Source organism: Emydura macquarii, unplaced genomic scaffold, assembly GCF_026122565.2.
Source record: "Emydura macquarii macquarii isolate MOO-44397 ecotype Brisbane River unplaced genomic scaffold, CSIRO-AGI_Emac_v2 contig_691, whole genome shotgun sequence".
Lineage (NCBI taxonomy): Eukaryota > Metazoa > Chordata > Testudines > Chelidae > Emydura > Emydura macquarii.
The window spans coordinates 16,588,359-16,612,895 of NW_027130828.1; the positions used below are offsets into that span (position 1 = coordinate 16,588,359).

The 24,537-nt window shown below is 50.8% G+C and overlaps 1 protein-coding gene across 3 annotated transcripts in view; it reads left to right on the forward strand.

Annotated features, from left to right (window-relative positions):
• Positions 1 to 24,537, forward strand: part of LOC137148938 (ER degradation-enhancing alpha-mannosidase-like protein 3) — a 29,562-nt gene that overhangs the window by 1,244 nt on the left and 3,781 nt on the right. The window contains exons 3-20 of one of the 3 annotated variants that reach the window (XR_010918621.1): positions 1,579 to 1,679; positions 3,221 to 3,260; positions 5,823 to 5,935; positions 6,468 to 6,621; positions 8,069 to 8,203; positions 9,232 to 9,337; positions 10,411 to 10,508; positions 11,444 to 11,569; positions 12,958 to 13,041; positions 14,615 to 14,698; positions 15,111 to 15,235; positions 16,909 to 17,074; positions 18,667 to 18,821; positions 19,242 to 19,362; positions 20,033 to 20,221; positions 21,161 to 21,326; positions 21,800 to 21,988; positions 23,073 to 23,204. Coding sequence is in view for 2 of the 3 variants with exons in the window: in XM_067542168.1 (XP_067398269.1) it covers positions 1,579 to 1,679; positions 3,221 to 3,260; positions 5,823 to 5,935; positions 6,468 to 6,621; positions 8,069 to 8,203; positions 9,232 to 9,337; positions 10,411 to 10,508; positions 11,444 to 11,569; positions 12,958 to 13,041; positions 14,615 to 14,698; positions 15,111 to 15,235; positions 16,909 to 17,074; positions 18,667 to 18,821; positions 19,242 to 19,362; positions 20,033 to 20,221; positions 21,161 to 21,326; positions 21,800 to 21,988; positions 23,073 to 23,092 (2,172 nt within the window). In the remaining variant the exon portion in view is untranslated. Of the gene's footprint in view, positions 1 to 1,578; positions 1,680 to 3,220; positions 3,261 to 5,822; positions 5,936 to 6,467; positions 6,622 to 8,068; positions 8,204 to 9,231; positions 9,338 to 10,410; positions 10,509 to 11,443; positions 11,570 to 12,957; positions 13,042 to 14,614; positions 14,699 to 15,110; positions 15,236 to 16,908; positions 17,075 to 18,666; positions 18,822 to 19,241; positions 19,363 to 20,032; positions 20,222 to 21,160; positions 21,327 to 21,799; positions 21,989 to 23,072; positions 23,936 to 24,537 lie in introns of those variants that run through there. The other 2 variants (XM_067542168.1, XM_067542167.1) reach the window with 2 other exon arrangements.

A 24,537-nucleotide genomic window follows, 5' to 3' on the forward strand; every position in this document is an offset into this window, starting at 1 on the left:
ATACTACTTCCCCAGCAGCACCTCAGATAGCTCTACAGCTGCAGGAGAAAAAACACAGGAGTATTGGGGTGTGACCAAAAAACACCCTTTACAATAGAAACATGGGGGAAGCAATCCAGGTGCAGCAACCACTCACACCCCAGCTCCACTGAATTTACTTTCGTCATGGGGCTAGGCTGTGGCTTTTAACCACAGGCCCAAGCTGGGAGTGATATGGAGCTGCTCCGACGCCCGGGGTAGAGCTGGGAGGGGCTGGGTCTCTGCTAGGATGATATGGAGGAGTTGTGGAGGTCAAAGACCCTTCCCTCCTTCTTTGGAGCGGTTTGTGCATGGAAGGACGGACCAGACCCTGTGTCCCATTCTTCTGACTCTTGGATGGGGTATAGTGAAGGCTGGAAAGCTGCCTGTATCCCTCAAACACCCTACAGTGGCCACACACTATCTAGTCTTTTCCTGTTTCCATTCTAAACTCAAGAGGATCACACTTGGCAAAAGGAAGGCTGCCTTCTTCATGGGAAATTTACCCTCTCCCATTTCTGTTCTTTAAATGAACACTGAGGATATATCTATGCTACAAATGCTGTAGCATTGTAGTGTAGACACTTGCTACAGCAATGGAATGGGTTTCTCTCTCACTGTTGTAAATCTATCCTCCCAAGAGGCAGTAGCTAGGTTGATGGAAGAATTCTTCCATTGACCAACCTAGCGGCATCTACACCAGGGCTTGAGTAGGCTTAACTATGTCTCTCATGGTGCAACTTTTTCACACCCCGGAGCGATGTAACTAGGCCGACCTATGTTTTAGGTGTAGACCAGGTATAAGTCTCCCCCAAAGAAATTTCTGCATAGCAAAGGCCTTGGACAGCATTCAGGTGCTGGCCGGAATCCACCCAACTCTAGGAGACTTGCAAATGGAGCAAGGAAACCTTCCTCATCTTATTCCCTTGTGCTTAGAGTAGGCGTAGCTGATAGTAGGTGGCTGTCCCTCAGAACAGAGGGTAACTCTTGCTCACTATGTGAGCTTCTATGGCTAGCAAAGCCTGGATGATTCTGGCCAGAATTCCAAATGTCCCCTCACCTAAATGACTTAGAATTTGAGGTAGCCGTATGTAAAATGGGGCTAATCATAACTGAAGAGCCAAACACTGAAATCCATGCACCTGGCTTTCATTTGCTCCTAACTTAAGCAAAATCCAATTGACGTTGTTTTGCCTGAGGAGGAGCTCCAGGATTTTACTGAATGTTTGCAAAGCCCTCAAACATCTTTGGCTAGGTGCTTTAGATTGGCAAAGTATTAGCCCTCCTAGTGTAAGATCTAGATGAGTGCAGCACAGATCTAAGCAGCTGTTTGCATTGCTTCCTATGTCCTGGGTAGAGGTTGATAAGGCGTGTGTAACTAACAGCTTACCACGAGGCATTTCCGTGGCGTGGGGAATGGCAAAAGGGGCCCCTTTTACTTCAAAAGCAGCCCATTTTACAGTCTTGATGTTGAGTCTTTGTTTCCAAGTCCTTGATCTATCATCAATCTCCAACAGTCAGAGATTGAACATTTTGTGCTGTTTCCTCTCCCCTGTACAGAAACATGCATATCCTGCAGATGAGCTAATGCCTTTGAGTTGTCGGGGCCGAGTGCGTGGGATGGAGCCGAGTCGTGGGGATATTGATGATGCCCTTGGCAAGTGAGTGTACAAGATGGGTTCCTCCTCTTCCTCCATTCGCACGACAGGGTGTGGAGCACTTTTCTGGAACTGCACGTGCTAAATAAACCTGTTAGCCACAAGCATCCTCTCGGTTCTTTGCTACTGTGAAGGATTGTTGTGTCTTTTCTGGTTATGTGTTACAGTGTAGCTTAGTGGTTAGGACAGTAGACTGGGAATAAGGTTCTGGGCTTCTATTCCCATCCGACACTTGGGCTCACTATGATGTGCCACCAAGAGCTAATCATGTCACACAACGTGCCTCAGTTTCCCCACAGGTAAAATGATGGTGATACTCCACATGGGGACTTTAAAGCTGAATTAATTAATATTTGAGAAAAACATTGAGGGAGGTTCTGGAACAGCCTTCCAAGGGGAGCAGTGCGGGCAAGAAACCTAACTGGCTTCAAGACTGAGCTTCATAAGTTTATGGAAGGGATGGTATGATGGGACAGCCTAGTTTGGCAATTGACTGATCTTAGATTACTAGTGGTAAATATGCCCAATGGCCTGTGAAGGGATGTTAGATGGGGTAGGTTCTGAGTTACTACAGAGAATTCTTTCTGGGTGTCTGGCTGGTGAGTCCTGCCCACATGCTCAGAGTTTAACTGATCACCATATTTGGGGTTGGGAAGGAATTTTCCCCAGGGCAGATTGGCAAAGGCTCTGGGAGTTTTTCACCTTCCTCTGTAGCCATGGGGCATGGATCACTTGCTGGTGGATCTTCTGTCTTGAAGTCTTTAAATCATTATTTGAGGACTTCAATAACTGTGTCTTAGGTTAGGGATCTATTACAGGAGTGGGTGAGTGAAGTTCTGTGACCTGTGTTGTGCAGGAGGTCAGACTACATGATCATACTGGTCCCTTCTGACCTTATAGTCTGAGTCTGTCCACTTGTGGAAGGATCTTTGTGACAGAAAAGTGGATGTGCTATTTATAATTTCAGTCTCAGTAATTAAAGTGCATTTTCCCCCTCATGACCAAGAAGGTACAGAATGAAAGCTGGTCAGGAAATGGTTTTTGTTCTTGCAATATACTTCGAGGAATTTTTTTCTGCAAAATACTTTTTATCAAAAAACCAATAACCAAAATAATAAAAAGATTTTCAGCAATCAGAAATGTTTCAGGTTTGACTGAAACTTTTGGTTTTTCAGTGGCAACCTGAAAAAAATTGTTGAAAACAGATACTGTAGAAATTTGTTTTTGAGTGGGGGCGGGGCGGGTCAGCTTTTCATAATTCTCCGGGGATGGATATTTATACAGCTATTTTGCAAGTGCAAAGATCGCTTTTTGCCTTGTAGTTGCATGCACAGATGGCTGGTTATGCATCCATTTGTGTATACAGTTACAGCAATTGCATGAATAACGGCACAGATTGTAGAAGTGCTTTTTTGCAAGTGCCAAGTTCAGAAAATCTGCCCCTTGGTGTGTTTTGGACTAACCATGTGGTCCAGTTCGCTTTCCAAGAACTAGTTTTCATCTTAATTTAAAAGGTAACAGTTTCTTTGCATTTAAATCTGTAGGTTTTCCCTCACTCTTATTGACACTTTGGATACGCTTGTGGTAAGTCAGCAATCTACTTTTCAGACCAGTTTATTTGTGGGTTTGCAGGTTTAGATCTGTTGAGCTGGGTTTTAGTGGTGTCTGCATTTACAGGCAGTGGTATCTGTCAACAACATGATTGAGTTCCTGGCACAGAGGGGATTCCCTTTCGTTGGTTTGTATTGCACTGTATGTTTCTCTCTGCTGTTCTTTGCTTCTTTTCAAGTGAGCGAAGAGTTGGTATTAAAGCATGTTCTTGATGGACAAGCTCAGAGTTAAAGTATAGTTGAAGTATACCTAGGAGCAGGAGTTTCTTGGGGCATCTTCAGGGGTGGTTGGAGTGGGGGGAACTTATGGGCTTGTTTTAAATAGGACACGGGAGAAAGTCAAGTGCCAAGTGTTCAGTGCACAAAACGGATTTGGCCCATGGAAGTTCATGCAAACTTGATTTTTCTCTCTACTCCCAGCCCACACATCCTGCCTCCACTTCAGGCATAGCTCAGCTGGGTGTTAAATAAACCCAGCAACTGCAGGTGAAATTCAGCTGAACGCACTCCCAAGCTTTGTTTGGCTTTCTTCTCAGACCAGATCTTGGCTCATGCTTGCCAAAAGGCTATAGAACTTAGGGCCAGACTGCCCCCAAACGTCAGGATTGTAATGAAACCCAGAACCACCGGATCAGCAAACCTTCATGCAGGTCTGTGCAGATCTCCTGGGTTCTCTTCCCTCTTTTGTGACTGACTGATTCTCTAACCTTGGGCAAGTCACTTGACCCTAGCTTCCGCAACTGTACAATGGGGATAACAGTAGCGTTACATGCACTATTAGTGTGATTGTGTGTGTTTGTCAGTGGGATAAAAGCAGGCAGTCTGTATGTTTGAAAGCAATGCAGTTAAAAGCATGGAACCTCTCAGTTTAGCATGAGTACTTCTTGCTTATAAAAGAATATGATCAAAATAAAAAATGACCGTGCTGGACATGTGTTATGCTCTTTGAGGCCAGGACTGTCTCTTACTATGTTCAGTATTAGCACAATGGGGCCCTGATCTCAACTGAGGCTTCTAGGTGCTACAGCTAATAACCCTTTCCCCACATAATTTGCTAGTTTCTCTTGTCTTTTCCTTCTCTGTTAATGCATCTTCTTCTTAGCATTCTTTGCCCCAGTGACAAACAAAAATTAATGCATTTTTCCCATGTTCAGTTAATTTTTTCTCCCTGAGTCCCCTCTGGGGCCTCAGTTCTATACTGACTGATGCATTAGAGAGAAATTCAGGGCATGTTTTCCGTTCTCTTCGTCTGTCTATCTTCAGCTTCTTTTTTTCCCTTCACTATGTCCTGTTTGTTTCCTTATCCTGTCATTGGTTCTATGATCCTGGGTTTATTTAACTGCCTTAAACAAATAATAAAAGGAATAGATTTTTTGTATTGCTGTAGGTCCTAGTCGCCTCAGTCATGGACCAGGACCCCTTTGTGCTAGGTGCTGTACAAACACAGAACAGAAACGTGGTCCCTGCCCCCAAAGAGCTTGTAATCCTCCATTCTTGGCCATGCTTTTTCAGGGCATGCAATGTCCCCCCGACTCTGCTTGTCCCCTCCCTTCCCCATACACCCACTGCTATTGCCAGCCCATATCATTCAAAAATCATGAGTTAGGTCCCGTGAAATCATGAGATTTTAAAAGAAAACAATTATAAAATGTGGGTTCTTATTCTTTGCCTTCTGGGTTTTAAACCTGTCGTGTGCACTCAGGCCATGATTTGAAGCCCTTCTCCATGTGGGCTAGAAACTTTTTTTAAAATAAAACTGAGATTCTGATATTATCACATGAATCTATGATCTGAAATGTAAACCCCCCCCCCCCACACACAAAAAAACCCAAAGCCCCCAGCAAATATTGGGGGGGTGGGACAGTAAAATCATGAGCTTGCAACCTGGGGACCACTCATGCTCTTGTGTGGGCCCTGCTCCTGCTAGCATTGGAGAGAGTGACCCAGAAAGCATATCTAAAAGGGAGGATTGCCTACTGGTTAGGATGCTAGCTCCCTGAAAACAAGGCCTGAAACAAGGTGTCTAAGCAGGTGATGCCCCTCAGGAATGTGATCAGTTAGCGAATTGCTCTTGTGAGTATCCTTTATCTAGTGCCCAGCAGTGTGCTACGGGCTGTACACACCTCACAAGACCAGCTCCCGCACCAAAGACCTTGCAGTCTGTATAGACAACACACGGCCCCAGGAGCAGGGAGTAGCCCTCGTTGAGGGGGAACTGTTGGATTGTTGTTTGAGGGACTGAGGGGGCTTTGGCGGCGGCGGAGGGGGACAGACTCAGGGCAGCTATGCCAGGCATAGTGGGTGATCCAACACTCTTGTGGGAGAAAGGAATGAGGGGACATCGAGAGAGGGGGCACAGGCACGCAGGGTCGGGAGAGGGGAGCGGTGGGTAGCCGGACAGTAGCTGTGGGCAGGGCCCTGAAAACCCGGCGAGGCAGAGGCATTTGAAGGGAGCTATGAAGCCAGTGAAGTGCCGTCAAGCGGGCCCCATGTCGCTGACCTGAATCTCTTCTCTCCCATGGGTCTCACCGCCCAGGTCCTTAACAAGCTGGACGAGTTCGAGGATGCTGTGCGGAAGGTGGTCCTGGATGTGCGGCTGGACAATGACGTGGTGGTCTCTGTCTTCGAAACCAACATTCGTGTGCTGGGGTGAGCCCCCGATGGTAGCAAGAGCCACAGCCCATAGGCGTTGGACGGGTGGTGGCGGACAGGGCCCCTCTTGCTCAGTCCTTTAGAGCACTGACCCAGTGCTACGGCCCCTTCAGCTCAGCACATGCTGCCCACCCAGTGGGACTGGGCTCTGTCAGATGTTCTGCAGGGTGGCTCTTCAGTGCAGTGGCTCTGGGGAAGAGAGGCATCCGAGGGTGCAGAAGGGGCTGCGGGGGGGGGGGAGGGGCAGAGAAGGGTGGGCGGGCGGCCGGGGGAAGGCTGCTTGCTGTGTGTGAAATGCATTGGATTCATTGGGGGTGGAGAGCAAGGACGTCACCCCAGGCTGTGGGCCCATTGCTCACCAATGGGCCTTGGCGGGTGGGTGCAGAGGGGCCCATCTGGCCTAGCGTCTCCTCATCCCAGCAGGGGAAGTGAGCACCAAGCTCCTGAAATGGGCTGTCTGGGATCTCGACTTGCAGGGTCCTCTGGGCAGCCTGACCCGCTCTGCGCTGTCCCCCTTTCTGTCATGCAGGGGCCTGCTAGGGGGTCACATCATGGCTGACATGTTGAAGGCACAAGGCATGCGGCTGCAGTGGTACAAGGACGAGCTCCTGCATCTGGCCCGGGATTTAGGGTACCGTCTCTTGCCTGCTTTCAACACCACCAGTGGGCTTCCGTACCCCAGGGTAAGGGAGTGGCAGATCTGAACCGGGACAGGGGAGGCTTTGTGTGAGCTGGCATGGACTGACCCTGCAGAGCCCCAGTAAGGCCTGCAGAGTCTGAAGAGACATGTCCAGAGCCCAAGGGGCTGTGCGCTTTCCTAGAGCCTCAGGCTGAGTGCCACCGGCCATGGCAACTTCCCTGAGCCCCTATCCAGGAGGACGCTGGGGGTGGGGCTGACCCTTCTCACCAGCCCCACAGTCCCAGTGCTTCTGAGTGACTGAAAGGGGTTCAGGCTCTCTAGAGATGGCTCCACATTGCCTTGGCTGTTGCTTCAGGTCTGAGGCACCCAGGTTCCTTGCAGCCATAGAAACCCCATATGGCTTATGGTGAGGGGGAGGGGCACTTCCAGATGACTGTTTATAAACCAAAATCCTTCCTGTCCCATGTGGATGATAAAGGTTTCCTGATCCTCTTGGCAGGAGGATAGGCGTGTCCCAATTCCTAGGCCAGAAAACTCCTTTCCTTGCTGTGGTGGAACATGCTGCATGTCAGCTGTTTGCTACCCTCCACCCCAGAGGAGGCTGCATTTTGGCAGGTGCTTTATAAAATGCTGTGGGACAGAGAGTGCTGAATGGAAGTAAAATAACCTCATTGCTGTTGGCAGCCCAGCACAATTTGAGTTGCTTGACCACTGTCCTACAGGCCTAGCATAGTGTCAGTTGCTTGCTTGTCTTTTCTGACCCCTGTAGCATGACATCTTCCAGTTGGCAGAGACTGAATAACACTATAGATGTCTCAGTTTCTGCAAAGCACGGCACATAATAAGACAAAATACAGATACTCTATGGCTTGCAGCTGCACATTGATAACCGTGATGGGAACAAGTTATCCTTGAACGTCTGGAGTACACTGTTTTATTGCCAAGAGGCATACTTTTACTCCGCCCCTCCTATCACCAGATGTTGTTTTGACGACCCCAATTATTATGGTGAGAATGGAATGTAGTTAAGAGTGGAAACCCAATGTAGGTAATTAGCATATATGATAATGAGAGAGATAATTAGGTGAAGGTTGTTTATGGAAGGGTATAAGTAGTCACCACTTAGACAAAGGAGCGGGCGCTCCATCAACACCTAACTCCGCGGGAGGTGCTGCCGGTTGGACCAGAGGATCCACTGACTCCCTGGCGGGGCCCCTGGAGAAAGCCATTCCTGTATACAGCCTTCTGAGTGACTGCTTAGCTCTCCTGGCTTAGTGAGTGTGAGATATTGTAGTTAATTTTAGGCTTTGTATCTAACTAGTATATTTATAGAACACCTTGCACATTAAACCTTATTGATCTGCAAATCGGGGGTACTGTCTCAGTGGTATCCACACTAATCACAAAGTGTCCAGAATCAACAATTGCTGTATGTGAAAAGCCTGAGGGGAAAACACGCAGTAAAACTCAGGCAGCATCCGTCCATCCAGGTGAACCTGAGGTATGGGGTCCTGAGTCCGAACTCCCGGACAGGCACAGAGCTGGACACCTGCACGGCGTGCGCTGGCACCATGATTTTGGAGTTTGCTGCCCTCAGTCGCCTGACACAAGAGACTGTTTTCGAAGTAAGTGGTTGGGAGGCTCGGGGTGGGGAGGGGGAAGCAAAGTCTGGTTGCTGTTTCCTGCCTGAGGCGATCCTGTGTGCAGACCTGGTGGAGCCCCTGGGGTAACTAGCCCAGAATGTGATGAGCCCTTTATTTTGCAGTGCTTCTCCATGGACTGCACTGGTTCACTTGAACCTGCACAGAGCTTGGGCAAAGCCCCTCAATGCCAGGGGCCAGACACTGTCTCTGTCAAACCCTCTGGCTGCTGCTTATCCATCTGTCCATGGATTGTGCTTGAGTCACCTCGCTGTCAGCCGTCCTCTATTTCATACGGCCACTGGAAGCCCGAAGGCCCCATGCCCTCTGCATTCAGCATAACAGAGATCTAGTGCAGCCTGTGCCATCTGCAGGATCCCAGCTCCCTTCATCTACAGGCTAAATGGGGTGGTGGAGGGCGGTCAGGTGAGCAATCCCTCAACACCCCCACCCTGCTGGAATCTGAGGAGCGACTGGAAACAGGGTTTCCACCCTGCCCAGTGCTGGTTGGTACCGCAGGCAGCTGGGAGACGTAAAGCATCCAGCCCAGCATGGACTCAGGGTTTCACAAACAGGACATTGCTTTGGTTAAACGGTAAGAACGTGGGCGGGTGGGGTAAAGAAGAATCTGGGCGTGAAGGGGGAAATGATTCTATTTTATGTCTCTGCTTTTCACTGGAGCCTCGAACCCAGGGCTGGATTTCTCGTCACAGCATCCCATGTGCTTGGGAAGGGTTATCACCCCCATTTTACAGATGGGGAAACTGAGACACAGTGATTTGCCCAAGGTGTCAAGCCCCACAATTAGTGGCAGAGCCCAAAACCTCCTCATCCCTTTTGGAGGGCCCAGTTCCTAGTGCGATCCGCTCTCTCTGCAGGGTGGTTCTATTTAATGAGCATAAGGAATGCAGTAGAAACAACGCCTGTGCGGTGTTGGGCAAAGAGGGTGATGTGTAATCTGTGTTCTGTAACTTAATTCCTTTCTCTGTCCGTCCACTCATCTCCATTCTCAGGACACAGCTCGGAGAGCTCTGGATGTTCTCTGGGAGAAGCGCCAGAAAGGGAACAACCTGGTGGGGACAGTCATCAACATTCACAATGGAGATTGGGTCCGGCGGGGTAAGTGAATCAGTGGTGTACCGAGGGGGGGCATGCCCTGGGCACTGGCCTAGAGGGGGCGCCGGCTGGGCCCACCTCAGAGGAGCTACCCCCCGCTGACTTCCCTGGTGACCACGCCAGCCAGCCCCTCCACCCCTATGCTGGGCGGAAGGAGGGAGCCACAGGGATCTCGGCCACACAGGGACCAGACAACCAAAGGCAGGTTTCCGAGGCAGAGCCCGTCACGCCTCTTTCTCTCCCCCTGCTGCCAGGCGCCCCTCATCCTTACATTTGCGTCCCCACCAGGTCAGCAGCAGCGATGGCAGCACCCCGGGGGGGGGGGGGTGAGGTCTGCAGGCCCATTTCCCACTGCCCCCAGAGCCAGGGGGTGCTGTTGCCGACAGGGCAGGGCTCAAATGTAAGTATCGGTCCCGGGCGCCGGAGACCCATAGTACACCACTGAAGTGAATCTAGGGGCCTGAAGGACACCATCATGGCACGGCTGCCTGGGGGCAGAGGTGTGCCAGCTGGCATCGCAGTCACCCGTGCGCTTGGAGCAGCGGCAGGGCTCGAGTCCTGCTGGAGTGCTTCGGAATGGCCTTCCACCACCTTTTTTGGGTGGTGAGGAGCCAGAACAATGATCTGGCATTTACGGAGCTATTGCTTATGATTGGGAGGCAGGGGCCATGGGCTGGGTGGTTTATACTGGTCTCCACCCCCTTGGGGTCCCAAAGCAGTGTCGTCCCCCCTGTCACCCTGGAGCTCCCTGCTGTGGCGCTGTCCCAGCTGGCTCTGGTAGCATACCAAAAGGAGGTGCCGCTCTCTCTGCCCCGCCCTGGGCAGGGGAAGAGCGCTCTGCCTGCTGCCAGGGCATGGCTGGAGATCTGCCTTGCTGATGGCTTCACCAGCACCACTGGGGAGCCTACAAGGGTGTCAGTGCTGTGGCACCCTTGGGGCGGTACCAAGGCGCATGGGGCAAGGCAGGCTGCAGCACGGAACCTCCTGCCAACATCCTCCTCTTCTGGGATGCCTGCGCCATTCTGGGTAAGGCCCCCACGCGTCACTGCCTGCTCCATCCATTGTGATTTTCCTAGACAGCGGGGTCGGAGCCGGGATAGACTCGTACTATGAGTACCTGATGAAGGCGTATATCCTTCTGGGGGACGACACCTACCTGGAGAGATTCAATGCTGTGAGTACACAGGGTAACACTCTCTCTCCTTTTCTGTCGCTCTCTGGTGGGAATGGGGGTAATTAAACCATTCCTCCCTCACCCCCTCTTCCAGCTGAGAATCCATTTTGAAGCTGCGAGGCCAGCTTGATCTGCAATGCAAGACCCGCTGCCGGGCAGCCTGTCTGCATCCATTTCCTTTCACGGGGCCGGCTGCTGCTACAGCTGTGCTTTGGAGGGCTCCGTGACTCTGATGGCTTCCACTTAGCAGCAATCGAGAGGCAAAGTTGAGCAAATGACCACATGCCGGGTATGCAGCGAGGACAGGAGCTGGCTGGCCGGCCACCCCAGCACTCCCTCCTTCATCTGCTCTTGTGTAGGAACTTGCAGCTAGTGCTGGGGGGAAGCGCATCGCTCTGTGCTCACAAATACACCATGGCTTGCTTTCTTTCCAGCAAGTGCCATTTGGAGCCCTGTAGCATTGAACGCAGAGCTTGCCCTCAGTTATGAGAGATGATGGGGAAGCTTGCGCAGCATTCGGAACCTCTTTCCAATTAGCGTAGGTGATGCAAGCAAACTCTCTTCTCTTCTGCTTGCTCCTAAGGACTTGATCCATGCTCGGCTGTTGACCATGAGGTGGGTTTTTTTTTTAAGAACTGAGCTTGAACCAGCCTTGCTCAGCCGTTTTACTTGTGTGAGCATGGAAGAGAGATGCCCACAGTGTCCCTTGACTGACATTCTTGGGCATGTGTCACAGAGATGAGTCTGTAGGTGCAACCTTAGCTTTACTCGTCCCTGATTTCCAAGGACTCAGCTGGGGAGTCTTCACGCTGAATGGACAATTGCAAGCTCTTGCTAACCCTCCATTTCCCTGCTCTGCCCTGCCGTCTTACTGGATTTATAGAGCGCTTTTCCCTGCCGTTTAGTTAATAAAGTTTGTCTGTCTGTCTCTCCAGCATTACGTGGCCATAATGAAATACATCAGCCAGCCTCCGCTCCTGCTCAACGTCCATATGCACAACCCTACAGTCAGCATCCGGAGCTGGATGGATTCCCTCCTGGCCTTCTTCCCCGGCCTCCAGGTACAGAGGCCATGGGCAGAATGGACTTGTTGATACCGTGTGGCTCTGCCAAATGAACACTAACTGTTGGTTTTAGTGGGGCTCTGCTCAGATGCAGCCTGTGCCATCTCTTATTTGCCGGGCACAGCAAAGGGGCAGGACTGTGAAAGGTGGGTTAATATATAAAAAGAGAAGGCGAGCTGTGGGAATGGAGATGGGCTTTGTCCTTTAGCAGGGTAGGTGTCTTCATCCAATCGGACTGGCCAAAATGTGCTGACTGTTCTGCTCCTCAACACTTGTATGTCCTTTAGCTGGCGTCTCATGAGCCAGTGTTCTGTGCTTAGCTACATATCTGGCCCCTGTTACCCTAGCATGAGAGCACCTCAGTCTTTAATGTGTCTAGCCTCCCACAGGGCAGTGCTACAATCCTCATTGTACACAGGGGGAGCTAAGGCAGAGAGAGGATAAGTGATTTGCCTAGGATTACCCAAGAAGTCAGTGGCAGAGCAGGGATTTGAATCCGGGTCTCCCAAGTGGCAGGCTTGTGCCCTAACCACTTTTCCTTCCCTCTGAACCTTTGTGTTCCTGGAAAAGCTGGTTCTGGGGCCATGTTTGGGGCTCTTGGAAATATACGCTACAAGCCATCTCGTGAAGTGAAATGTTTCCAAGTGTCCATCTGTAAAATGCTCTGTCCCAGGCAGATCCAGTCAGCCTGGCTCAGCTGTGGGCCAAAGGTACGACCCAAGGTGAATCAGGAGGAAATAGGCTATGAAAAGGGTAGGGGCAGTGATTGAAGCTAAAATACCCTCCTTCCTTCCCCATGGTTTTGGCTGAGAGGCAGCTGCAGGTGTATTATGGCTAACGTGGGAGAGCTATAACCTTTATGTGAAATGAGTTGGTGCGGGCTCCACCCAACTTCTGTGGCTGCACATCACAAAAGCCACCATTCATATAGTTAGCACTAATTATCTTGCCCCGCCCCTCCTTTGGCCCCACTGCTGCCTCACAGAGGTCAACAAAGACTGAATGGGATTAGACTGGAATCCTCTCTCTCACCCACACACCCCCCAGTGCTGGTCTCTGCCCCCAGAGAAGGGTGAGTCCTATCGGTGAGCTAATGGGAGGGCAGCTTGACCTTGCCCTGGCTGTGTCTGCCCTGTGGATACAGTGCCAGGCAGCTGGCATCGTTCACTAGCACTAAATTCACTAGCTAGTGTGTGCTGCTGCTGAAATGAGCTGCTGTTAAAAAATCGCCCCCTAACGAGGATCCCACTTTCCCCACCTTGCTGTGACCCAGGCTGTCACTGTTAAGAGCCGGAAGCGTTTTTAATGCCTCACAATTGCCCCCAAAGTTGTTTTTTTACCCTGATGTGCCCCAGGGAAACAAAGGGTTTTGTCTCTGTCCCCAGGTGCTGAGGGGGGATTTGAAGCCTGCCATCGAGACGCATGAGATGCTGTACCAGGTCACCAAGCAACACAAATTCCTCCCGGAGGTGAGTGTGCAAGCTGCTTCTCTGTCCGTTGTGCTGTGATCCCACTGGTCCCTGGGCCTGGCCTTCATGCTGCCTAGGCTCGGTCCCACAGCAGCTGTGATGGGAAAAAATCTGTCCCTTGCTCATTGCAGGGAAAATTCTTCAGGCTCCCATGTCCTGACCCCATGTATCATGCACAGCATCCTTCCTGAGACCCTGTCATTGCAATGCTGACCATCCCCTGCGTTCTCTTTCTAGCTTGCATGAATAGGATTGGGGCTTGATCTGATGCCTATTGAAGTCAGTAGATAGACTCCTATTGACATCCATGGGCTTTTTGATATGGGGAAAGGGACCCAAGGGTTTGCACCTTTAATCCTTTGTGATCTTCATAACTATGCTGTAACTGCTTCCCTTTCTCAGTAGGACACTAGCATTCTCCTCCCAGCCCCCAGGGTTGAAATGCCTGGTGTCTCCTTAGCGGCCAAAGCAAAATGCCCTATGGCCTTTCACTCTCTTCTTCCATGCTTTGCACCTCACTGTCTCTCCAGACCCAGATCCAAAGCCCATAGAAGTCAATAGAAAACTCTTGAGGAATCCAGTGGCTTTGGATTGGGCTCAAAGTTAGCAGCGTCTGAACGTGGTTTCCTTCTAAGCCTGTTTGTTCTGATAAGGACAATGACCCAGCTGCAGCAGCAAATCCTGAGAGAGAGCAAAGCCAGGAGAGGATGTTTGTCTTCTTTGGTTTTATTTCCAGCCTCTTCCTGTTTTGGTCTCTTATTTTAGCTGCTTAGACTGTTGTCTTGCTCTAGTAGTGAAAGGCAGGGAGCCCTAATGGTTGTTGGTAAAACACTTTGAGGTCCTTTCATGAATGTCCTTGTATGAATGTCACTAGGCAAATCCAAAATAGCACCTTTCTAGCAAAGGAGGGACGAATCCTGCCATGGTAAGGGACTTGCTGCCCTTTCCCTGTTGCTGAAATGTTTTTGTCATCTCAGTGCCCTTCTGCAACAAGATGCGCAATTGTTGCCTTTTGCATTAACCAGAGAGCATTGGCGGGGTAAGGTACAGGCAAACCACTCAGGGGTTGTACGAGGTGTTCTTTCACTCGAAGCCCATCTGGGGGAAACAAACTCCTTGCTCGCCTGAACTTCTGCCTTGGGTTCTGAGCAATCCTGAGAACATGGCCCTTGTTTAGATGTCCGACTGAGAGGAGCTGCTTTGACAATCCTGCCCGGGTGGTGGGGGCTCAGTAGGGCTGACTGAAAATTTTCCCTCAGAACTGTTGTTTTTTTGTCTTTTGTCAGTCATGGCTTGTCTACATGGAGACTTAGTGCATGCAGGCCAGGGTATAGCTCGAGGCCAGCTTGCCGCGCATTGTCTGTGTGGGCTCTGTACTGCTATTTCAAACAGGAGTATTTGAGAACAGTTAGCGCATGGTGATAGGGTCCACACGGCCATTTAGTGCCTGGAAAGCTAGCTTAGATCCTGGCTTGCCACACACTACAGTTCATGTAGACTTGCCCTTAGGGTCTCTGTTGTGAAAATGGCAGCTTGTATCTTAGTGTGCTCTCTCGCTCTCCCTTTGATAAAGGCGTTCACGTCAGACTTCGCTGTGTACTGGGCCCAGCATCCTCTGCGGCCGGAGTTTGCCGAGAGCACCTACTTCCTGTACCAGGTTAGTCCCATCCCGTTGCTTAAAAAATCAACACACTGAAAGTGGATGTGTTTAACTCCACCGAAGAAGTGCGAATGTGTGTCAGACGGGAGGGTGGTATTGCTTCCAGGGCCATCTGTAGCTGATGAAGAGATGAGTAAAGGGCTGATCAGGGGCTTGCTCTTATTCCAGGCTGACTGTCATTATTCTAAAGCACTTGGGGTGTGGGAGTTGGCCACTTCACTTCGCTGGCTGACCATCGGTAGTGGAGATTTGGATCTCTTAATTCCCTCCCCTGGCATGTGGGATTGACCCTCCAGAGAGTGGCTTGTCATGTCAGCCTGTGAATGAGCCACCATTTCCCTCTGGCTTCACTGTGCTGTGAACAGAGTGAGTTGGTAGCATGCTGAATTGCAATTGTTTTCTCTCCAAGGCTACCCGAGACCCCTACTATCTCCAGGTGGGCAAGTCCATTGTAGAGAGCCTGAATGAGTATGCCCGGGTGGCCTGCGGCTTTGCGGCGGTGCAGGATGTAAGGACGGGGCGACATGAGGACAGGTGAACCCTGGGCAGAGAGAAGCATTGTACAGGCATGGGGTAGTGCTAATCAGGAGTGGGATGGGCCATTGGGAAAGTAGGCACATGCAACCAGTGTCAGGTATGGGAGGTCCCGGGTCCCCGGCAGTGATGGATGGCCCTGGGCTATGATTTCCTATTTGAAAATCACTGGGCTGCATCATTGTAATCAACCAAGTGGAGCTGAGTCCCTCTGCACCATTGACATGGGGGTTGTCTGCAAGGGGTCAGCTGCAGAACTGGAGCCTAGTTCTCTTGGTGTTCATTTTCCCCTGAAAGTAGAGAGGGATGCTGGTGGTTTTCCCTGCCGGTGGAAGGACATTGCAGCTGCACGCCGGGCAGATTAGGGTACAAGTCTTGTTCACAGATAATCCTGCCTGCTCCCCGGGTACATAGGCAGGTGATGAGCAACCTATGCTGCTGTTTGCCGGTACTACCTCTAGCAGAGCTTGCACATGTCTGTCTGCCCACACTGGGATTACACCTGCCAGCTGCTGTGCAGACATAACCTTAGGGCTAGTCTACACTAGAAGTGCTACAGCAGTGCAGCCGCACCGATCCAGCAGCAGTACCGTAGTGGCCTGGTGACAAAACCCTAAGCCCCTGGGAGAGAGCTCTTAGCTTGGCATAATTTACGTCACTCAGGAAGTGCGGATTATTCACACCCCTGAGCGACGTACATTATGCCAAAGTAAGTGGTGGGGTAGAGAACCCCTTTGTCATCAGAAAAGCTACCCAAGACAGGAGCAACCTATGAGTCTCGTAGCTATTCTCCTGATTGGTCTCTGATGTGGTGGGAATTTCCCTCCTGTCCTGACTGGTCAGTGAGCACTCGTTTATTAATACCAACTGCATGTTCAGCCTTTCCCAGTGCTATTCCTGTTGATCAATTTGCTGTGTGGGGATGTATGCGAGGGCAGAATGTTGCAGTGTGCGTACGAGACTCACTGTGCTCTCACCGGTGACCACATCACTGCATTGCAGAGGAAGTCTTTAGGGCTATGTCCAGGGAGTACCATGCTCAGACAGAACTGCCCTGCAGCTGTGCTGAACTGAATTTACCAAAACCAGGATAATCTTCTGGAGACTGTCTCAGATTTATCTTCATCCTCTTCTTCACACAATTCCACTGGGCACCTTAATTTACTTCATTACTACATAAAGTAGTATTTCTAGAGCCGTGAGCTGACCCGGTCCTTCACTGACATGAACGTGTGGCCCTTATCTTAAAGAGATCACCATCTAAATCTGACTGACTGAAAGCTAATAGAAGGGAGGGACAAAGGTAGCAAACAGGTCTGAATCTCTCCTGGAGTGAAATAGTCTTCAGTCAATTCCGAGCCATGAGAGGAAATCTCATCCCCTTGTATGTTGTCTGTCTGCAGTGGGCGTAGGAATACCATCTCCCTCGGGGCGTTGCTGTGTGACATGGCAAGATAGCATTTCAGCAGCAGATAGGTGGGTCTCAAAGATAGCGGGGGGACCTCTGGGGTTGCTTCTTCCACCCCTCGTAGCTTCCATCTCAAGCAGAGAGGATTGACATGATTCCCCAGAGATTTTTAGGGACGTAAATAAATCTGCACAGACTCTTCAATTCTTGCTGCCTCGTTCTCAGCGGGCTCAGCCTCTAATGCCTGTCTCCGTTTGTCCTGCAGGATGGACTCCTTTTTCCTGGCCGAGATGTTTAAGTACCTCTACTTGCTTTTCACAGAGAAGCGAGATCTGCCTCTAGACATCGATGATTACATCTTCACCACAGAAGCCCACCTGCTGCCCCTGTCACTCTCTACTGCCCGGGACCCCTGCCCCCGCAACATGACTGTACGTCAGCTGTAGGCTTTATTAATGGTGCCTGGGGCATGTTTTACTTCACAGCAGCTTATGGTTGCGTCTATGACTTCCAAGGCACATGACTGTTTTCAGTGGAGGAGGTCAACTTGGCTGGTAATTTTTTCCAGGTTTAAAACCAGCTGTGTTGGGTCACAGCATGAGAAGGCATTTCCAGAGGGGGTTGGGTGCCTGAATCCCTTGGCATCTTACTGCGGCATCTAGGTTTAGTTTTAAAAATGGGTTGCAGTTGCTGTGAAATGTGGGGGTGAGGGACCTGGTTTATGTGCAGCTAGTGCTTCCCTCCCCCTGCCAAATGGTGTGTGTGACGGCTCGCAGAAGGCTACCACCACTAACTCTTTGTAGCTAGGGCTCTTCCTCAGCAGAACTCAAAAGTGCTGGTCAAAGCAGATCCATATCATTATCCCTCTCTAACAGAGGAGGAAGCTCAGGCACGGGAACGGGAAGTGACTTGCCCAAGGTTACCCAGCAAACCAGTGGCAGGGCTGGGAATAGAACCCAGGTTCCCTTCATCCCAGTTCGGTGCCATAATGCTAGGCCACAGTGTCTCTCCAGAGCTAACAGCCACAAGGCTCTGCAAAGCTGGGGGCTGTAACAGACTTGCGTCCTCTGAATTGGGCACGGGGATGTGGGAGGACATGACACCCCCGGACCAGTGAGTTCCATTTGCACCTAACACACCTGAGCTCATCTGGCATGGGACTTGGTGCATCTCCACGAAGGGGGGTTGCCAATGGCACAGGTGGCTGTGAGGCACCCACCCACTTTCCAAAACCTCCTTAGAGTGTCAGATGGCCCCAGCAAGAGTCTTGGAAAGTCCCTGCTCCGGCACCTGTCACTAGCCATCTCGAACCCTTGGTACAACCTGCCCGTTGGTCTCCTGCATCCCACAAGGAGGAGGGTTTGCATTATGGCAGCACGTAGGGACCCCACTCAGAATTGGGACCTCAGTGTGCTGCGCCCACCTGGGGAGAGACAGTTCCTGACCCGATTACAATCCACTTAGACAAGGCAGAAAAAGGGTAGGGGAAAAGAAAATATCATGCAGCCCATTGTTTAGCTCTGGGAACTGAGACACGGTGGAAGTGGCTTTCTGAGAGCTGTGCAGGGAGGCTCTGGCAGAGCTGGCAACTGAACCCACATTTGCTGACGCCCCAGCTAGTGTCTTAACCACAAGCCCATCCATCTCAGTTGCTTGTGCTCCTTTGTACTCTGCCTCCTTCTCTCCAGGCCAGCTCAGCTACTGCAGAGTAATCCCAGTCTCTTGGCATTATGGGCAGGAATCAAATGTGGCTCTACTTATTCAGCATCAGGCATGCCCTGAGATCCTGTCCTGCCCAGCCCTGGTGAGGACAGGGACTGTAACTGCATCCAGTGCCAGGATTTTCAGAACTAGAAGGGACAAGTCAAGGGCCTTGATGCTGTCACTTGAGCTGGGTTGAGAGGCTCTGCTGGTCCCTCACTGAGTGTTGGAAAAGAAAGTCAGTGCTGGACCATTGGTCACACAAACCCAGGGGACTGCACCAGTGGAGGGCAGAAATTGATCCCTGTCTCTTTCACTGTAGATGTTTCGCATGGGCCATGGAGAGGAGCAGATTTTTACCCGCTCTTGCCCCAGTGCACAGACCCTCTTCCCCAATAACCCAACCTTCACCCGCACTATACGGGATGCCCACAAGCAGCTGCTGCAGCCTGGGGCAGAGCGCCTGGCGCTCTTCAGGTGAGTGGCAATCCCTGCATAACTCCCATAGGTTTTTGGTGATTCATAGCTTCCAAGGCCAGAAGGAACCATTGTGCTCGTCTAGTCTGACCTGCATAACACAAGCCCTAGGACTTATTCCTGCTTCAGGTCTAATAGTTGTTTGAATGAGAGCAGATCTCTTAGAAAAACACCTGATCTTGATTTAAATGTTGCTGGTGATGGAGAATCCACCATGCCCCGTGGTAAGGTGGTCCATTGGCTAATTACCCTCACTGTTAAAAATTTGTTCCTTATTTCCAGCCTGAATTTGTCTAGCTTCAACTTCCAACTCTTGGATCTTGTTAGATCTCTGTCTGCTGTAGTCTGGGCTTGTGCTGTTCCAGGATGGGTTGTGTTGCTGTCGCCCTGACTTGGATGGTTGGTCCTTGTCTCCTTCAGTGGGATTGAGTTCCCTCTCCATGATGCCAGGATGGAGCCCTTGGAGATCTTGAGGAGCATGGGACTGACCCTGCTCCCACTGGGCGACAGGAGCGTGCAGCTGACCGGCATCCACCACAAGGTGAGCTCCCAGTTCTCTGTGCATGGTGGCAGTGCTCTGCCTGCTGCTGGGTATTGTGGAAGGCCAGGAAGAGAATTCCTGACAAGGCTCCTACCAGCTCCAGGTGCCTGAGTAATTGCTTGCCCATAGGGATAACTGCAGCTGAGCTATTTCCCTGACTAATCCTTTCCCTCATGAACTGCTAGGTGAATGTGAACAGCTGGGGCAGTTAATGAGAACCATCTCCAATAGCTGAGCATCTGTCTTTTGAGCAACTGCTTTAAAGGACCTTCATGTTTCCTTGCAATGTCTAAAACCCAAGCTCCACCACGCTGCCAAGTTTTTGCAGCTCTCTCTGGTTGCATAAGTCAAGCTTCCAAGTGCTTTGTCCAGCACTGCCACGTAGAATTGTTTTCCTCCAAGGATCGCTAACAGATACACTGATTAAACCTCACATCAGCCCTGTGGGATATGTCAGGAGTATTTGCTCCATTCTGGTGGAGATGAGCCAGAGCAGGGTCAGAATGAGTCTGGTGCAGTCCCCCTGCTTGTGCTGTGATAGAGGCTTTGCCTCATGCTCCTCCCCCAGCTCCACGCTGTAAGGCAGACGTAGCAGGCTCCAGCTGCTAGCTTAGTGACTCTGACTGGAGCCTGTCAGAGCCCATACAGTGCTGTGTCTCTCCCTCTGCAGCAGGACGCTTCCCCGCTGGGGTTCTTCAGCCTGAAATTCATCACCGAGTTGGTTGATCCACCTGCAGGAGAGCAGCAAGGCATCTCCCCGCTGGCTGTCCAAGTTATTTCTCCCCCCTTTTTAGGGCGAATGGTACTCACTGCTGGACCAGCCCAGTTTGGAATGGACCTGACCAAACAGGAGCATGGGGTGGGTGACTTTCACTCCTGATAGCTGGGGAGTTGGGCCAGGTTGTATCTGCAGGAGTGGCTAACCTTCCCTGCCTCTCCTTGCTGGGCCTTAGAGCCAAGTGAATGAAAGCCCCCTCTGCTTGCCAGCTGATCCCACTTTTCTGGGGCCATATGTGGGGTGGGTAAAGGATTCACTGAATAATTTTACATCTTGGTTGCTTTGCCTGTTTGTGCTTGGTCACCCCAATTACATGGCCTTGTTTCTGCTCTGTTTGGATGACCACTTTTTTAATTAAAATCAGGAGAATAAAAAATCCTCCAAGAAGTTTGATCTATTTTTAAACGAAGCAACATTCCTGCTCCAAAGAGGAAAACCTGCAGGCTGCTGTTGCAGATTGGGAATTGTTCCAGTTGGCTTTAATTGCTCTTTTTGGGTTCATTTATGTTTTGAACAGTCCACAGGGACTGCAGCATGGGCTTGTCTACGTGAACCTGTGCCGAGGCCAGGCCCCACAACCCAATGCATGATGCAAACATTGCTGGGAAGTTGCAGGATGGAAAGGGGCCATGGTCAGAGAGAGAAGCTAGCCCAAGGCTCCTCGCTATGCCATGCAGGTGTGAGCTGTGCACATCCCTTCTTTCAACTGCTTGTTGCCTTTACAGTGGAAAATGCACCCTTACGTCTTGTAGGAAAGGGATGAAATTGGGCTCCTACGCAGCAAGCTGACTGGGATGTGTCACCCACTCCTGAGTCTCAACATCCCTAGGAAATTTGAACAGCCAACCTTAATGGTAGTGAAATAGCCCATTGTTACATATTATTTGTATTATCCAAATGTCTGTGAACCCCAGTTATGGACCAGCCCCCCACTCCCCTGGTGTGTGCTAGGTGCTGTACAAACAGAGCCAAATGACTGTCCTTGCTCCGAAGAGCTTACCTGTGTCTGTGTCACTGTAGGTGAAAGGAAGCTTAGTGCTGAGTGAACCTTACCAGGCCTGTGGAGCTATCACCAACCAGGAGGAGATGCGAGGTAAAATGGCGCTGGCCCAGAGAGGCGAGTGCACGTTTGCCGCCAAAGCCAGGAACTTGCAGAAAGCAGGAGCCGTGGGCGTGATTTTCATCGGTGAGTCTCAAGCACATAGCGCACCACTCATGTCTTGTTCACAGAAGCTGGGTGGGAGTTGGAGGGGGCCGGGAGACAGTGGTGTTCTGTGGAAGCCATGGAGATGACTGGAAGCGAAGGCTCTTCCCTGCGGGGGGAGCATCTCCTTGGGTCTGAGAGCTGGGGCTTGGACCAGAAGAGTGATGAGTGTGTCTTCTGCTCCGGTGTGTTTATTGCAAAACCCTTGCAGCCCAGAGAGGGGCTAGAGGGGGAAAGTGAGAGAATATCCCAATCACCTGCGCCCCGCTCCCTGCCAATAACATGTATAGCCGGAGTAAGAACTAGTGACTGAGTAAGAACTAGCTGCATACAACCGTGGGTCAGCCCAAACCTGCCCTCTACACAGCAGTGCTTGGACACAGCGGGCGGAGCATGTACAAGGAGGCGAATGCTCCCGGCTCTGACCCTGAAACAGGCTCTTATTCCCTCTCTAGACAATGCTGAAGGCAGCTGCAGCGAGGAGATGGTTCTGTTCCAGATGGTGGGTGATGGAAGCACCAGTGACATTGTCATCCCCCTTGTCTTCCTCTTCCAGAAGGAGGGGCAGGTCCTTTTAGATGCACTGTCCCAGCATCGCAATGTGGACGTGCTTCTGGGGGCTAAACCCATGCTCCCCAGTGAAGGTAAGTGATGATAAACCCAACGGCAGGGGGAGTTGAGAAATGGCTGAGCTGAGAGGAAATTGAATTAAGAGCAGAGGTGTTTTGGATCCAACTGTTTCCCCAGTTACTACAGGCAAGGGCAGTTTGCTGGATTTTGATTTGGGCTTTTGGGGGAGGGTTTTGTTAATTGGCAGCGGGACTATACCTATGGCGAGAAGGAGGGAGTGTGGGAAGTCCAAGCTAGAAGGGCTTGGCAGTAGAACTGAGAGAGACTCATGGGTGGAAATAATGTCAACTTCACCTGTCAGGGTAAGTTGCCTTTGGAACAACTTGCCAAGGGCTGGGGTGGATTCTCCATGGCTTGAAATACTTTTCAGGCGAGATTGATTGTCATTGAGAGAGAGACTAGTGCAGTGGGTCTCAACCTCTTTGGGCTCAGCACCTATTTGTAAATGGCGATGGCCTGTTGCAACCGAGTCAATAGGTGGGGTGGGGGAGGGTGTTAGATCCTGCCTGGGGACGGCACCATTTTCCCCAGCTCTCTGCTGTGTACAGGGTCACGGGGCTGGTCACATGTGCACCAGCCACCCCCCTCATCATGACAGTGGGGGGCTGGCTGGGCCAAATTTGCACCATTGGTGTTGTGACCAGCTGCATGGTGCTGCACTGCCACTCAGATTTGGCCCAACCTGCCCCCCCTCATCATGATGGAGGGGTGGCTGGACCAAACCTGTGTGATGCTGTGTCTCACGTCACAATGGTCTGAGCAGGGAGCTGAACCCAGCCAGCCCCAGGGGACTGGAGCTGCATTAGAACCCTTTGATAGATGCTGGTTTGCCGACTTTGGGACGTGACTCTCAGGTTGAGAAACGTTGCTCTTTTTCAACCATTAGCTGTTACCCTCTAATTCTTGGGTCAAAGCTAAGATTCTGCAGAAGGACAGACTAGAGGATGATCACAATGGGTCCCTCTGGCCTTCTGATCTACCACTTGTGGGGCTTTAAAGGAATGAGAGCCCCTGGGTGCAGATTTAATACAGATAAAAGGCAGATTGGAGCTGGGTGGTTTTGAAAACCTTCACCCTTTAACTGTTCTAAAATTCTAGGAAAAACAGACCAGCTCTGATCCACGAGGCAGCTGTGGAGACCAGTTCCTGGAGGGTGAGAAGTGCTCCAGCCCAAGTTGAGCCTGCTTCTCCTGCTATCCACGAGGCTAGTGGCCAGCCAGCAGCTAGAAGGCAGGTGCCCTGACCTCTCATGGAAGCTGCTCTCAGAGCCTGGAGCAAGCAGAAGCACTGCGCTCCTCCCATTTACTGCAGCGCACGGAGTCGCTGGTTTTGGCCAGTGGGTTTCCACCCTGCAACCCCTCAGGACCTTTCATGTTTGAGGGGGAGGAGGGGAAAAGTGGCATTTAGCTGTGAGCCAGAGGGCAAGTGAGTCATGACAGTAGCATCTCTACCACTTGTGCCAAGCTGGGGCAGGTGCTGATGCCAAGGGCCAGTGGATGGGAGTCATGGACCATGGGTGTTTTGAAATAGAAAGATGTTGCCAATGGTTGGTTTGTTAAAGTGCAAGTTAAGGGGTTTGTGAGGTGAGGATCAGCTGTAGCAAAGAGCAAGGGCCTCACCTGCTGTACCAAAGAAGCCAAGACTAACCCAGCTGCAACTTTCACGGTCTGTGTTACTTGAATGCAACAGGCTACACGCTGCAGTCTCTATGGTACTTTGAAAAGGTAAAGGTAGGAAATCTTCAGTTAGAAATCTCACTGGCCTCTGCAACAAGCAGCAGAGGCTCTCTAGTGCTTGTCTACACTTCTTATAGTCCCTTCACCAGTAGGAATTAAATTGCCTGCCTGGTTCTTAAAAGCCTACTCTAAATTTTACAAGCCTTTAAAACTTGATTTGGTTGAATCAGGCAGTGTAGTACAATTCAGTCAGCTAGAACAAGCAAGTATTCAGGTACTAATAGGGCCCTTGAAAGACCTAAGCTACAACTAACTGGTGGAAATTAGGCTGCTCATTATTTACTCTCACAAAGGGAGACCCTTGATTTAGAATGCAAAATAGGCTTGGCAAACTGCTCAGACTGCCCTGTGGTGCTGGTCTAGCTAGCAGTAGGGGGTAGGGGGAGAGTGTGCATCAAACTTGCCCCAGAAGTCCTGAAGGAAAAAATGATCTAGGAGGAAGCAATTCCTGCACTGCCATTGAAGTGCTATGACTTACACAGTGATTAAAAATGCATGTAGCTGTACAAAGGGGCACCATAGCTTTCTCCTCCTGGGAAGGATAATTCCATTTTATATTGTAGTTCAAAGATTTTTTTTCTAAATCTTTGTGTTGTAGGTGCTGCTTGTGCCTCTGAAATCTGCACTTTACTACTTTCAGTTGTTAGGGGGAGTTAGATTTGGGGCCTGTGATGCCAGGAGTGCAGTGGAGAAGTTACCTTGCAAAGTAACTGACTTCAGCTGCCAGCTGGTTTCAGTAAATTAAATATTCCACTCCTAGGCCCTTTTAATACAATGTGTTGTCTTTTGCACAAACCCTAAACTAAAAGCAGCTGGTAAGGGCTCCA